Source organism: Lupinus angustifolius, chromosome LG08 (assembly GCF_001865875.1).
Source record: "Lupinus angustifolius cultivar Tanjil chromosome LG08, LupAngTanjil_v1.0, whole genome shotgun sequence".
NCBI classification, from domain to species: domain Eukaryota; kingdom Viridiplantae; phylum Streptophyta; class Magnoliopsida; order Fabales; family Fabaceae; genus Lupinus; species Lupinus angustifolius.
The window spans coordinates 7,497,081-7,511,874 of record NC_032016.1 but is presented as its reverse complement, the minus strand read 5'-3'; the positions used below and the strand labels follow the sequence as shown (position 1 = coordinate 7,511,874).

The 14,794-nt window shown below is 31.6% G+C and overlaps 2 protein-coding genes across 4 annotated transcripts; one reads left to right on the top strand and one right to left on the bottom strand.

Annotated features, from left to right (window-relative positions):
• On the top strand, positions 1 to 1,452 carry LOC109354116 (LOB domain-containing protein 37-like). The gene is made up of 2 exons (XM_019596471.1): positions 1 to 249; positions 998 to 1,452. The coding sequence occupies exons 1-2, from the start codon at positions 66 to 68 to the stop codon at positions 1,306 to 1,308; spliced, it is 495 nt and encodes a 164-aa protein (XP_019452016.1). The 5' UTR covers positions 1 to 65; the 3' UTR covers positions 1,309 to 1,452.
• On the bottom strand, positions 2,621 to 7,591 carry LOC109355171 (QWRF motif-containing protein 2-like). 3 transcript variants are annotated; one of them, XR_002108634.1, is made up of 7 exons: positions 6,021 to 7,591; positions 4,555 to 4,674; positions 4,119 to 4,235; positions 3,939 to 4,028; positions 3,458 to 3,568; positions 3,205 to 3,371; positions 2,621 to 2,855 (listed from the first exon to the last, which is right to left on the bottom strand). XR_002108634.1 is itself a non-coding variant. In XM_019598158.1 (6 exons), the coding sequence occupies exons 1-6, from the start codon at positions 7,407 to 7,409 to the stop codon at positions 3,306 to 3,308; spliced, it is 1,893 nt and encodes a 630-aa protein (XP_019453703.1). In that variant the 5' UTR covers positions 7,410 to 7,591; the 3' UTR covers positions 2,922 to 3,305. The 3 variants fall into 3 exon arrangements, 2 of the variants coding, with proteins under 2 accessions (XP_019453703.1, XP_019453705.1); XM_019598158.1 differs by lacking the exon at positions 2,621 to 2,855 and having other exon boundaries at positions 2,922 to 3,371; XM_019598160.1 differs by lacking the exon at positions 2,621 to 2,855 and having other exon boundaries at positions 2,922 to 3,371; positions 3,458 to 3,565.

Genomic DNA, 14,794 nt, shown 5'->3' with positions numbered 1-14,794 from the left:
AAACACTTTCCAAGTATAGTTGATTCATAGAAACTAAGTTGGTTTTTGATTAGTTTATTAAGAAGATGAGTTGCAATGGTTGTCGTGTCCTTAGAAAAGGTTGCAGCGATGATTGCATGCTAAGACATTGTTTCTTGTGGATAGAGAATCCACAAGCACAGGCTCACGCCACCCTCTTTGTTGCCAAGTTCTTTGGCCGTGCCACCCTCATGTCTTTCATTTCTTCTGTACCCACCAATCAAAGATCTGGTATGTGCATGGAAAAGCTCATAAACTTTAACAACAAATTAAATTACATGTTGTAGCACAATATTATGTCTAATCCTTTATTCATATATCACTCTATCCCATTAATTATTTCCTTTATATTGCAAGAAAATAGGATGTGCACTGGTTTATACTTTTAAATGCATTAATGGTTATTGACTCTTATATCTATACTATCTAATATTGAATATTCTTTCAAACAGGTAGCTTGAGATTATTGCTAAGATTACATGAAACATAATTTATTTAATTTGTCATTCATTCACACATATGTAATGAATCATTTTGTCTTTCAAGAACAAACTTTATCTCATTAAAAAGAGTATTACTACGCATCATTACCCAGCCATGGGTATCCGAATCACAAAATTTACCCTTCTCTGTATTAAATTAGCATGCATCACAATTCAGGTTGAAGTATGTAATTTTATACAATGACACGGTTTTATCATGTTTGTCTAATACCTAATAAAATCTTCACCTTTTATCTATACCATCATTGTATAGTATCAAACACGTCGGTTTGAATATTAAGATAGACTAGCATTATATAATATTTTTATACAAATAGATGATGAACTAAGTTGTGAGTCTGCATGTGTCACTACTGTGCATGAAGTTTGGAAACTTATGAGTATAACTTCCTTGTTTATAAATATAATTCTCCAAAAGTTACAGTGGTTCAAATATGCATGTTGATATGTTAATGTATATGGGATTGAATTGGCAGCATTGTTTGAGTCACTTGTGTATGAAGCAGTGGGACGCACTATAAATCCAGTGAATGGAGTAGTAGGGTTGCTTTGGAGTGGAAACTGGCACTTGTGTCAATTGGGTGTAGAGAAAGTGCTCAAAGGTGGAAGCCTTTTGAACCCTAACCCTCATCATCATGATGAAGAAGAGGTTGAGAGAGTTATGGTTAGTCATCAAGCATCTCAGGAAGAATCTGAGACCACCACATTTGGAAGTAGCACCCCACAGGTTGATTCTGATTCTCATCAAAAAACTCAAAGGAGGAAGCTTCTTACACTATTCTTCTGATATCACTTCTTAATCATAAGTATTAAATAATACCACTGTGTTCAATATTTCTGTAACCTAGTTACCATGCATAGAATATAGATATCAACATAATTAAAACATAAATTTTGTCTTTCCTTCTATTTTATCCCTATATGTATCCAATCTATTTTACTACATGCATGTTTTGAGAATTTAATTTATGTGAGTTTAGAAATAAGCAAAGGAATAAATAACCCTATCAATATCTCTATTTCTTCTTGCATTTGAATTTAATATATCTGTTAAACATAATACTCAGATTAGTTTTGGCCTGTTGGGGATACTTTATGAATTTTTTTTGTTTTCCATTCTTCTCATACTTCAATAATAATGGAACTCCTAAGTCGTGGTGAGGTCCAACATTACTCACATATAAGGTGAGGTGTGAACTTATTCGTCCATAACAGGTGAAACAATAAGCACACTGGTCAAGAATAATAGTAATAATAAATGGGTCGAGTTTACATGACATATGCACCTCTTTTGTGAAATCATGTCTGATACTGAACAGTGCTGCTATTGAGTCACGAGTGTCACTAGCCCTTGAGTGCCTCCAAGAGCCACTGAATCTAATATTGTAGCTTTTTATACCACATGTAAGCAAATTGCATGATATGCAACTCACATCTAGACTAAAAAACTATACTCTTCATACTGTAAGTAGAAATAGATATCCATTTTTTAAGTTTTATACTATTCATTTTTAATCATCAACTTTTGACTTTTCAAATAAAATAATCTAAATAAATGTTAGATGTTGCATTGACTATGTGTATATGTTTACACTATCAGTGTATAGATATTACAGGTGGCATGTCTGTGACTTCAAGGGGATTAATTGATTAAACTTATATAAATTATGTGTATGTATAAATTTTGCTGAGAATTTGTGGATTCATCTGTAAAACAATGCATATACTAAGCATGAGGAGCTCCCCACTCAACAGGTTTCTTAGGACATAATCTCAATCTCAAAAAGAAAATATTTCTTTTGTTCATATCTACTTCATATTCAAAATGCATATTCCTTTTTGTTGAATAAATATATTACATCTCTTTTACATTATTTTCTTAAATTCCTTCCATAAAAAGATGATATAAGAAAAATGGTGTCCAAAAAAAGTACCGGTTGTGGAACTGCAACTTTAATGTCTACAATTATTTTCATTTCTCTCATCTTATCTTGCTTGTATATTTCGTCCATTCTTTGGTTATTGGCAATTAAACCTTTACAATGTATCTCACTAGAGATTCAGAAAATATTTCATTTAGGTAAGTTATATAATAATTGTCCCAGATGCATATTTTGATCATGTTGAAAACTAGACTATGGTTGCTTTTTTATATATGGTAAATGACTACATTTGCTTTTTCACTTACACATGAAGAAAATAATATTGCAATATTCTGAGCTACAATTATTGCTATCATGATCACTTTTAAATAATTTACATTGAGGAACATGAACACATCTTCAATCATCTGTTTTCCCATCTAACAATTGATATTCCCAATGAATAATTGTTCTGACAATGTGCAAAATCATGCCTGTGATTGATGGAATAACCAATGCAGCAGAGCATATACCATTGATTCAAATGTAGATGCAGGACACAGATTATCTAAGAAACAATGATTAGTTGATTACATATATTAGATATATACATACACACTGCTTTTCCTCAAGTTTTACAATGTAATTGTATACAAACTACTAGCTAACTAATGAGAGAAAAGCCACTTTTTTTACCTTTGTAAATTGTAATATTCAGACACAAAGATATACTACAGGCAAGAGATACTATACCACAACAGGTTTCAAAAATGTCAAAGAACATCAAAAACCAACTATTAACTCCATGACATTTTTTTTACCTTGTGTGTTATCTTCACCTCCATGGAAAATAAAAGGTCAGGTGTAGTGTTAGCATTAAGAGTGAGTTGTCAAGTAAGATCGATTCTACATACGTGTGTTGTCAGGTGCTGGAAGTCGGTACACAAGAAAGTTGTAACATATGTGTTCTTAAGCTACAATCCTTGACCTGCATGAGTTTTTTAGAGATAAGATAGAGATAAGAATAAGTGTATAGGAATTAATGAGTGAAAGGTTCAGACAGTATGTTTTTACCTGTATGGCTGCTAATGTGGACAAAGAGTCCTTACATTGTTTAAGTAAAAACCTTTCCTTTGAGGTTATCTTTAGCATTTCAGCCACCAAGCAGTTAGTTTCTTCCACCTGCTGGAAACTCATGATTTTAGATATACTAGTAGGAGCACAAATATGCACTTATCCCTAACTTATTCCGAATTCCTCGTTATGTGTGAGCCGTGCCATGAATGGCCTAGTATGAAACCAAGTGAACAAATAAGCAATTGACCTTGAGTTTTTCATAATGCAGACCCCACCTAATGAATTTAGTTGTTATTCCTTGAACAAATCAATCAAAGTATTGCTTCTAACTCAAATCCCAACTATCAAAGAAAATTGCGAAAAATATAAATCTGCATCTTCTTTTCAATTGGTCCTCAGTATATGCACAGCTAAGGTGACATTAAAATAACGCATGCACCTTAATGAAAAGCAACTAAATAAGAAAATAGAAAATCACCTTCGACGAGATAGAGTATATCCAGGATCCCATTCCCTGCATCACATCAACTGCTGACCCCAAAGCATCCTTTAGATTTGGTACATCAGCCTGATCAAGAATATAAGTTTAACATTTGACAGACTATTTTAAAATAGTGCAGATTATTTGGAAACTGGAAAAAGAAAAGGTAACACATACTATTGCTTTTTCAACAACCGGAAGACGAAGTGTACTGGCCCTCAAAGCATCAGTTGCTCCAAGCAAAGAACTCGAGTGATCTCTATCTAGAAGGGCCCATTCTTCCAAATAAGAAATCTATGACCACCAAAATAAACTTAAATTATGACATTATAAGAAAATAATTAGAACTGCTGATTATGACTCATGTAAACATAAATTCAAATCCTTTTTTTAAAATAAAAACTTTGAAGTAACACTCTGAGTTGTTAAAATGTTACAAACACCAGATTATGCATCAATGGTATAAGCAGGCACATCAGCAAGGATGCAAGTATTTATAAACAGAAGTAATGTTGCAAAATACAGTTTGAAATTTATCAGGTTTATCATCTTTCATGAGCTACATGTATTGCACAAGAGGCATTACTTTAAAATTCTAAGCTCAGAATAATACCTGCCCCTTTAGGATGGAAGTTAGCTTTAAATTTTGCCTCAGTAATAGCAGCTTGATTCTTTTAAGTGTGACAGAATGACGAAGTTCTGAGATCGTTACCCATGCATTCCACAAATGTCTCTGTAACAATGAAAAACGTTTAGTTAAGCCTACAGCATTTTACCATGTGACAGTATTGTTATCAGCCAATAGCACAGCCATTGTCATCCTACATATTAGAAAATTATTTCAGAACACATGAAATTAGAAGTGCAAGGGAAAACCTAAATGCAGAAAACACAAATTTTGGAAGTAACAGCCTCTCCTGATAAAAACTTCACAATATTTCCAACATAATACAAAATCAAGGAAGCATGAATGTCACTCAGTAAGATTTCGGGAGCCTATTATGTGATGTAAAAAAGGCTAAAATTGTGTTAACTTCGTCAGATGACTCAGGGTCAATATGGTATTAGATTAAGCTATGCAACTAAGAATATTACTTAAGGTAAACTTAAACCATTTCTACCAATTATTTCTATTTTCTGTTCAGGTACTTGAGGTATGATTATGATCATTCAATACATTGATTACATTCCTTATATTTACATGTAATTAATTTTTGTCTCCATATACATAGAAGCTTTACTTGTTTATATTTCCATTTGAATCATTTCTTGTAACTTCTAAATTTGAGTAATTGTAACCATGCTACTTGTAAATTTCTACACGACTACTTTTCACTACAGAGCATCATCATCAGGCTACTATCACTATGATAATTTCTTGGTCACAACAAGGCAAAAAGTTGTTTTCTGAAAACATTTCTGAAGCCAGAATAGGCCCAAAAAAGTCTATGATTCAAGTGAATACGTAAGTCATGAACAGCTGTCATGTAAGTTTCCTGAAGGTATTTCCAATTGAACAATAGAATACTGAGGGTAGAACTTTTTACAGTGTACATCATTCTATATCTAATGAGCCAGCCATTATCAGCAATTAGAATGAATCAATGCAGTGATTGAAATTATTGAAATCTCCGGTACTTACAAGCAATGAACTATGGATGAGAATACTACCCACATAATCCGGGTTTAGATGATAAATCCAAGAAATGAATGATGTCTAATGAGTTTCACTATCTTAGTCAATGTGCATACTGAAAGGTAGTATGTTCCCTTGAAAATCATGCATCAAAAGTCCATTCAGCTGCAGGGCTATTCACCTTAAGAGCATAGCATCCTAAACTTCCAGAACATGGTTTCTCAAATTATAGTTTGATAAAGCATCCGGGAGCACATTAACATTACATTGAATGTTATTAGTGTGATAAACATACCAGTTACTATAATAAATCATTATACAAAACAGGCCCAAGTACATGACCATTAAGTGACAATTTTAAAAAAAAAAGAAGCACTATGAGATATTAATATCAATTGCAAGTAACAAAAACAAAGTGTTACTTATGCCAAATTCAACCTTACCTCAGCATTCAGTTTCTGCATCATAAAGGTAGCATCTGCCCTTGCATTTACAAACCGCCACTGCACATATCGGTTATACAGAAGCCTCAACATATGTGCATCATAAATACGATCCTCCCTGATCTTCCCTCTCCGCACCTCAGCAGAGAAGCTAAGAATTGAAGGTGGGTTACTAGAACCACTGTTGATTGAACTAGCAACTGCACTTCTCACCCTAGCAGGACTAGCATTCCCCCTTGAAGGCGACGATGCCCAAAGTTTATTAGGCGAAGCAGGCCGTGCATTCCCCCTAATCGGAGAAGCCTTCTCCATAGTTCGAGGTGACAACATAGGAACATCACTATTATACCTTTTCAACTGAGCAGTATTACTCTTATTTTGGACCCCCATTCTTGAACCAGGGCTTGTTGATGATGGAGAACCGGGATCCTGCAATCGACGCAGCCGACTATTAGTTTCCTGCCAAAACCTTGAAGATACAACATTGCCATGCGGCTCCCTTAACCCTTTAGCAGCACCAGCACAACCTTGTCCTCCTGAAGTGCTATCAGAGGAAACACTATCAGTATCAGAAGCAATGACATCACAAGGTGGCAATGGCAATGAACACTGATTCAGTGAATTAGAATTCCCATTAGAACCCTTAAAAAACTCATCTTTATGATCTTTTCGACCCAAATCCAAACTCAAACCACGTCCAATTGCATCAAAAGAAGCCCTTCTACCACCAACACTACTCTCCAATGCTCTCACCACTTTCCCAAATCCGTTCCCAACATTGAAACTCCGACTCAAATTATTAGGACCCGAATTCTGATTCCGGGTTCGACCCGGCCACCGCTGTTGATCCACGGGTTTTGAGTTCTCCCCATGATCTCCTCCTCCTCTAACCGGCGCCACCCTCCGCCTCTCCGGCGTCACCGCCGTTTTCCTCGCATTGCCGGAAACCGGAACCTTGGCTTTGCTAATCGGAAGCGAAAAGGCCTCCCCTTGAAACGAAACCGACAAGCTCCGCGTCGAAGTTATCAAAAGCTTCGCCGCGGCGGTGGAGACCTCGGCGGCGGCATTGTCGGGGACTGGAGTCATGGGTCTAGGTCGCCGCCGGTCCACCGATTGCGACCGCTTCGGAACCAAAGGTGTCGAATTGGTGGACCGGGAAATAAGCGGTGACTGGAACCTTCTAGAAGAAGAAGAAGACGAGGAAGAAGAAGAAGTTGTAGTTGTTGTTGTAGTTGTTGAAGATGAGATTGAAGAAGGTGAAGGAGACATGTACCTTGAAGAAACTTGTCTCCCTTTCGTTCTTCTGGGTATGTTGCTACCATTTCCATTTCCATTATCCGTTTGTTGTTGTTGTTGTTTTGAAGCTTCAGAAATGGTAGCTACCACCATGGGAGATTAGGGAATGAAGGATTTATAGTTAAAGATTCAAAATTGAGAAATGGGTATGAATCAGATTCAGCATTGAAGGTAAAGAATGAGAGAAATAGTTATAAGGGATTTAGCAGAGAAAAAGGGAAGAAATTTGTGAGAGTGAAGAAGAGTAGAGAGGTGAGTGAATCTTAGAATGAACGTTATGTTATCACTCAGATTAATAACAATTTATTATTTCACTAACTTCTTTTCTATTTTAATTCTATCAAATAATAATAATAATAATAATAATAATAATAATAATAATAATAATAATAATAATAATAATAATAATAATAATAATAATAATAATAATAATAATAATAATAATAATAATAATAATAATAATAATAATAATAATAATAATAATAATAATAATAATAATAATAATAATAATAATAATAATAATAATAATAATGGAATTCTTGGCTCATTTAGTAACTTGGCACCTTATACAATATTTGATAGGAAAAAGTTTGCAAAGAAATAAAGCAACTTGGTCATATGTTAAGACTTAAATAAGTGTTAAATTAATTTCTAGATAATGAATTAGTTAAAAATAAATATATATTTATCAAAATCTTTATTAGGATTTTTTATGGTTTATTGTCAAGTTGGATAAAGCTATTTGTAAAACTAAAATAAACTTGTAAATCTTTATATTATCATGATTTAGGTGGATCTAATTGCAAAACTCATATCTCATGGACTATGATTTTAAATATTTGACAAAATCATTGGATTAGCATAATAGTAAGGATATATAAGTTGTTTCATTCACTTGATTTAGTAGGAGAAGTTTAACTCCTTATATGGTCACTCTAAAAAAGAAACCTTACCCTAGGCACAATCCTAAATATTAGGGTTTAGGACAAAATAAGAATGTGAGGGATCCAATTTATCAAAATCATTCAACTTTGTGAAATCCATAACATTAAAGTTTGAACAAAACAAATGATTCATTGAATTGTGAAAATATGAGGTTCAATTCTTTTCTTCTTCAATTACTATTGCATGTAAGGTTAAGACTAATAGAAATATTTTTATATTTATTAGTGGTGGCTTTCATTGGATGGATATTGCCATTCCCAAGAACCTAATTCAACTTATTTTAAATTTCATGAACTTAATTACAAAGTTCTAAAATTAAGAGAATTTTTCGAGTTTTTTATATATATTTTTTCAAATAGTTCGTGTCCTTCCAATTATTTTAACGTAAATTAAATTAAATCTGTATATTTCTTTTCCCTTTTTTCTTATACTTCCTTCTAACTATAACGTAATAATAATACAATAATGAAGTTCCCTCTAAGTCTTGGGTTGAGCAATTTTCATGAGTGATCTTTTGGTAATTACAATATTTGACAGGTTCTTGGATAAACAACTTATCTACATATTATTCTCAATATTTCACAGGTTCTTGGAAATAGTTTAACTGATTTAACTACAACTAAAATAATATTAAAAAAACATATACATTGTGTGTGTTATTTTAACAATTTCGACTAAGAGGACTATATGAATGTCTTTTTCATGTTTGTTAAAAAATATTAATATATTAATTTAGCCGCATAATCAATCTGTGACATCTCCTTTTTCAACGTGTTTAAGTTGTATGTATATAATATATAATATTGTGTATAAGAGCTAACCTCTAAAGCAAAAAAAGTAGTTGATGCAATCAATGAAAATATGAAATGGCCCAAAAAGCTTAGACATTATCAACCATAAAGGCAATGTTGGCTAATTGTGATTTTTGCAAGCTAAGATATAATCAATTTATTATTATGACTAGATTAAGATGTCACATTTCTTTCTGTCACACTCCATCTACACTGCTTATTTGCAAGTTTTGAATGCACATGATCCATCATTTCTTTCGGAGTAAATATATATTTTAGTTTCTCATATTTTTTATTTTATCGGTTTAGTTTTTTAAAAAGAAAATATCTAAAAGTGTCACCAATTTTTTTAATGTGAGTCAAATTAATCATTTTTAGTATGTTTTACAATATTTAGTATGAACTAATTTGACCACAAAAAGGACAAATTTGAATTACATTTGAAATTTTTATGACCATTTTAATTATTTTCTTTTTTAGAGGACTAAACTGATAAGATCGAAAAATATAACGACTAAAATAGATATTTATATACTCTAATATCTATTATGTCTCCGACTTTTTCTTCATTAACTTTCTATGTTTCTCTTCACCAGTTAATTTTGACCAACAGTTTTTGACAGAATAAAAAAGTGAAAGTGTAGATAAAACATAGAGTTAAATATTTATGTATATTCAATATAAAGTTTATTACACGATTATTTACATATTCATATATTATTTTTATTTAATAATAAATCAACGATGAATTATATGTTAATAGTGTAGATAACTCTTCCTCTATATGTTTTATACTTATTAAACTTTCCAAAGCTAAGCAATTAAATTACTATATTAAAATTTCTGAAACTTATATAATGATTAATGATTTAATAAAACAAATGATTAAATAAAAAAATTGCATAAATTTCCAAATATTGAAACAATTAATCCTTTCCTTTATAGCATAATATTACTACGCGTAAGTGCAGCTACTTCTTATTTGATTTTTTATGTGAATTTAGAATGGTTTATGGAACACTATTGGCTATTTATTATTTGGACATAACAAATTGCTCCACAATTCCCTCACCACCATTTTCTCATAAAAGGAGAATATTATACATAATCTTTATAAATAATTCTTGATTTATATTCTTAACTAATTGAAGACTTTGATATTTAACAAAAGCAATGTAATTAGTTATTACTACTGATATCGTGATTGAAAAACTCAACTATTTACTAATTGTGTTGATTCATAATTGTAAACAATCTATAATGAATCTCACTTCAATTAATCTATGAAGCTACTATACCAATTTACTGATTATAATTTATCTTTGGCAAATGTATAATGGAATGATGAGAAAGACATAATTCAATGAAGCAACTTAAGGTACACTCAACATAATAATATTGGGTTAAATAATAAACACCCACTAAAAGATGGACATTTATAGATTATTAATTAGTTTGCTTCAAAAGTGATTATAGAGTTAAAGGATATAATTTTGCTTCTCTGTCCCCATAGCTTTCCAACTTTGCTTCTCATGCCTCCTTTCCACCTCAACCCCACAATGAGAAGTGTGTGATTATCTATCAATACAACTGGGAAATGTGACATACAACTTTGGAAGCTATTTTGCATGCTCCAAAATGTGGGTAATATTATATTATATAATATTATTTTTGGGTTAATAATCCTTTAAGCCAAAGGTTCAAGATTCTTGATATTTGATATTTGATTTGTTCATGTAAAGCTTTGAGTTCTCAAAGAATCTCATTTTATGTAATTTCTTATTTTATAGCTTAAATTAGTTATAAACATTTTCGTACTATTTCATACTTTGAAGGATGGCCAAAAAATTTAACATGGCAATAAAAGAGGGGAGAGGGGATTTAACATTTGTACTACATTTTATTTCACCATAACTTAACTTCATGAAAATTTAAAAAAATAAATAAAGGGTGTTTTGAAATAGAGACATTATGAAAGTGTGTTTTGATTTTATCAATGATGTTTTTTTTTTCAGTACGCATAGTAAATATTAAACATCAGACATTATCTCATAAACTCAAATATACTACATATATTGGACAAGTGAATTAAGATTTTCTTTCATCATATTTCTTCCCACCCACTATAAGTTATCTAAACAATACCCTAATACTAAGTCTTATTAGAAAATATCTTAGTCTAAAATTATCAACTAAGTATAAACTTCAACAAAAAGTTTAATTCTCATAAATTACCTTTTACATTTTTGCAAGGACAAAGAAGTCCTGAAAACTAAAATTTACTTGTATAACTATTTTTTTTATAAACAAAAACATCATTAACAATGAGTACTAGGGATACCCATACTCATTAGAAAGTTGATATACTTATATGATAGAAGAAGATAAAATACAAGTTATTGAACTCAAAACTTGTATGACAAATTAATTTTTGCAAAAGTGATGCATATATAAGAAGTAATCTCTTGTGTTGTTGCTATTAAACTTCACATTTATAACATAACCTTATATTCAAGCGTTCCTTCTATCTTGAAGTGAAAACACATTTCAAATAAGTCAAGGAATGAAAAAGATAACTTGATAGTTGAGACAAAATATGAATAAAATTCCTTCACCCTAACTCAAGGAAAAAGTTAACTTGATAGGAACTGTGATTATCACTTTAATTTTTACATACAAAGAAAGCTATGTTTAGAAGCGAATATTTGAAATGATAAGCAAGGAAGTGGGTCCTTTTTACATCCTTAGAACTATTTTTTCATACTCCAAAATGAAATGATTTGCAAACATTTTCCCCCGTGTGCTAGGATAACCTAAAGTAAATTATTTAAATAATTACTTATATATATAATTGATTATCATATCACTAGCTTTTGTATATTTGATGAAAAAGACTATTTTAAGTTAAAAAAAATTATTTAGATTGTTTAACAAAAATAGTGGAAGGGGTGGAATTGGGGTGAGAGTAATTGGCAATGGAAAGCCAGAGTGAAAATGAAAGGGAATTTTGTACTTTTGATTTGGAAAAAAGCAAATGTCAATCTTGACCATAAGCACTAACATAGTTTTAGAAAAGCAATAGTAGAGCAAAGGATATAGTTTTAGTTTCTCACTCATTCATCTCTAAATATTAATTGAACTAATTTTTAACCTAAATTCTCCACAGAAAAAAAAAACTTTTGGGCCTAGTTAGGATATAGTCACACTGTGTTTCAAACTCGAGTCGAGTTTCGAACTGAACCAATCTTTATCGAGTTGAACTGAACTAAGCTCTGGTTTAACTCGGTTCGGCTCATTCCCAATCTTAGTCACACATGCTAGAAATCCACTTCTATTTTTACTAAATGCCTTGATACCCTTCTCTTTGGTCTTTTCATGAGGAACAACAGTGTTATTTTATCAATTTGAATAATTGCACTCCACCAATACTTTCAAAATTACCTTCGCATCTCTTAATTTTACCCTGGAGTGCAATTATTCTCTAACATTGCAGCTTTTTTTTATGTGGTGAGCTCATTTACTGAAACACACACCACGATCTTCATTGGTGATTCACAGTAAATAATTATGATAGTGGAAAAAGATTAAGAGAAAAGATATCTACACATGTATAAGTTTTATACAGTGTAATTATATTATCAATTATTTATATTTAATCATCGTTGTTTTCTAAAAAGGTAATACATATGAATGGTAATTTCTTGAAAGATTAACAATGATTTATTTAGGTGTTATATGCTTCTTTTATCTTAAATAAAACACGAGTTTGAATATTGCATATGGAAAAAACTATTGAAAGAGTTATCAGTATAAATATTTTTAACCGGCATGATTGTTTCCTATAGAGAATATTTGTGGTTGAAAAAATATGGTTATGGAGAAAAGTCGAAAAGCAGAAAAATAATATAATATTCCAGGATGGCAAGTGAGTGATTCATGCATAAAAAGAAATATATATAAAAGTAAGGTGGTGAAATGGGTTGAATAGGAAGAAATTTATAGCACAACATTAAAGGTTGGTACAAGTTACTAATGAAAGATAACAGCAGACATTTTTGTGGTTTCATTCCCTGTGTCTGTTTGTGGGTCGCATCCATCCCCTGCAGTTAACACGTACTAATACAAATGACAACAAATGTGGTGGGGTTTAACTTCTTGTGATTATTATCAGGAATAGTATCTCTTATCTATTTCTATATTCATTTGGAATTGGATAAGAAGATGACAAGTATGCAGTTTCCACAATCAAGAATTTCTGGATTACTATATATGCACATATCATCCATGGCAACCCTGGAAGATAAATTTTAATGCGGGTTCACAACTTACAAGAAGATAGAGAATATCTCATTTTCAATTTTAAAAATATTAATCACCTATATACTCAATTAATCTAACATCTCATTCTTTAACCAATACCCTTTCTCTAAAATTCAACAGATCAATCTTATCAAATTGGACTTAGCTCGATTTTAATGGATAAGATTGGCTGGGATTAATAATTTGACCCAAGTTTGATATAAAATATTATAGCTCAATAGTTTGATTTGTCATTTCTAATTTGGTTAATTTTGCAACTCGAATGATTATGGAATATTTTGCAGTTCACTAACCTAAAATGTCCAACTATATATACATTGAAACTCATTTTTTTTAACAAATTCAATTTTCAACTTTGCCCTTCTAGCCCTACAACGGGTCGTCCAAGTCTTACAATGTGAGGGAGGTAATTGATTTTCAACATAAATGGACAAAGCTAAGGATTACATTGTAACACATTTTTTTCTACTAACATCAATATTATCTCACCATATGCGTAAGAAACTAATTCATTTTAGAATTTATAGCAGTAGAGCACATATTGACCTAAAGCATTAGAGGAATTTTGCACCGCCGAAGTCCGACTGATTTGGCCTTGTTGGTGTGACATCTTTAATCATCAATTCAAACATGTACTTCAAATTTTCGAGCGTTCAAGACTGCAGGTTGGCCTTTACATGTCTCCAACGTTTGTCTCCATCGAATTTCATTTCATGTTTGGGTCCTAGGTCCTTTAAATTTGATTTGGTTCTTGTATTGCCAATGGCCTCTAAGATATGAACATATCAATCGAGGCCATATACTAAAATTAACAATTGGAGGAATATCTCATGCATACATTAGTCGGAATAAGTTTGTGAATTTATATACTAATTATATTAGTTAGTTTCATTGTTTAAGTCGTGGTATATCAAAGATCAGAAATGTATTCTGATCATTTTTCATTCTCTTTACCTTCTCCTTACGCCCTTGTAAAAGCCTCATAATAGCCTCTCGGGGCAACATAAATAATTATGATAATTATATATAATAAATATCAAAGCAAATAATATTAAGACACGTTTTTCTACTGTGATTTGCGGCACCCACTAACAGTGACTGAACTTTAGTTTTGTCCTAAAGTCATTATGCATTTTTTTCCATTCCATTATATCCCCTCTATCCAAACATGATTGTAATACACAACAATCAGGAAAAGCAAAACTGCAAAGGTTTGCAAAATGGAAATCAGAACAGCATTGCTTGATTGCATGCTTAAACATGGTTTAGGTGTTCGATCTTTTCTAGTTGACTTTTATTTAAAAAAAAAACCTTTTTCCCACTAGTAAATACTGCAGCAACAATCAAACAATGCCACAATGTTATATATCATAAGTTATATTCAACAACAAAGCCTTGATATGTAAGTCTCTTCTGGATCAT

Bases quoted from the DNA above. Each gene is read 5' to 3' on its own strand.
- LOC109355171 (XM_019598158.1), bottom strand. From the start codon at position 7,409: ATGGTGGTAGCTACCATTTCTGAAGCTTCAAAACAACAACAACAACAA. The intron at 4,675-6,020 runs GTAAGGTTGAAT...TCATTGTTACAG, and splicing joins TGCAGAAACTGAATGCTGAG to AGACATTTGTGGAATGCATG. The intron at 4,029-4,118 runs GTATGTGTTACC...ATTCTTGATCAG, and splicing joins CGGTTGTTGAAAAAGCAATA to GCTGATGTACCAAATCTAAA.
- LOC109354116 (XM_019596471.1), top strand. From the start codon at position 66: ATGAGTTGCAATGGTTGTCGTGTCCTTAGAAAAGGTTGCAGCGATGAT. The intron at 250-997 runs GTATGTGCATGG...TTGAATTGGCAG, and splicing joins ACCCACCAATCAAAGATCTG to CATTGTTTGAGTCACTTGTG.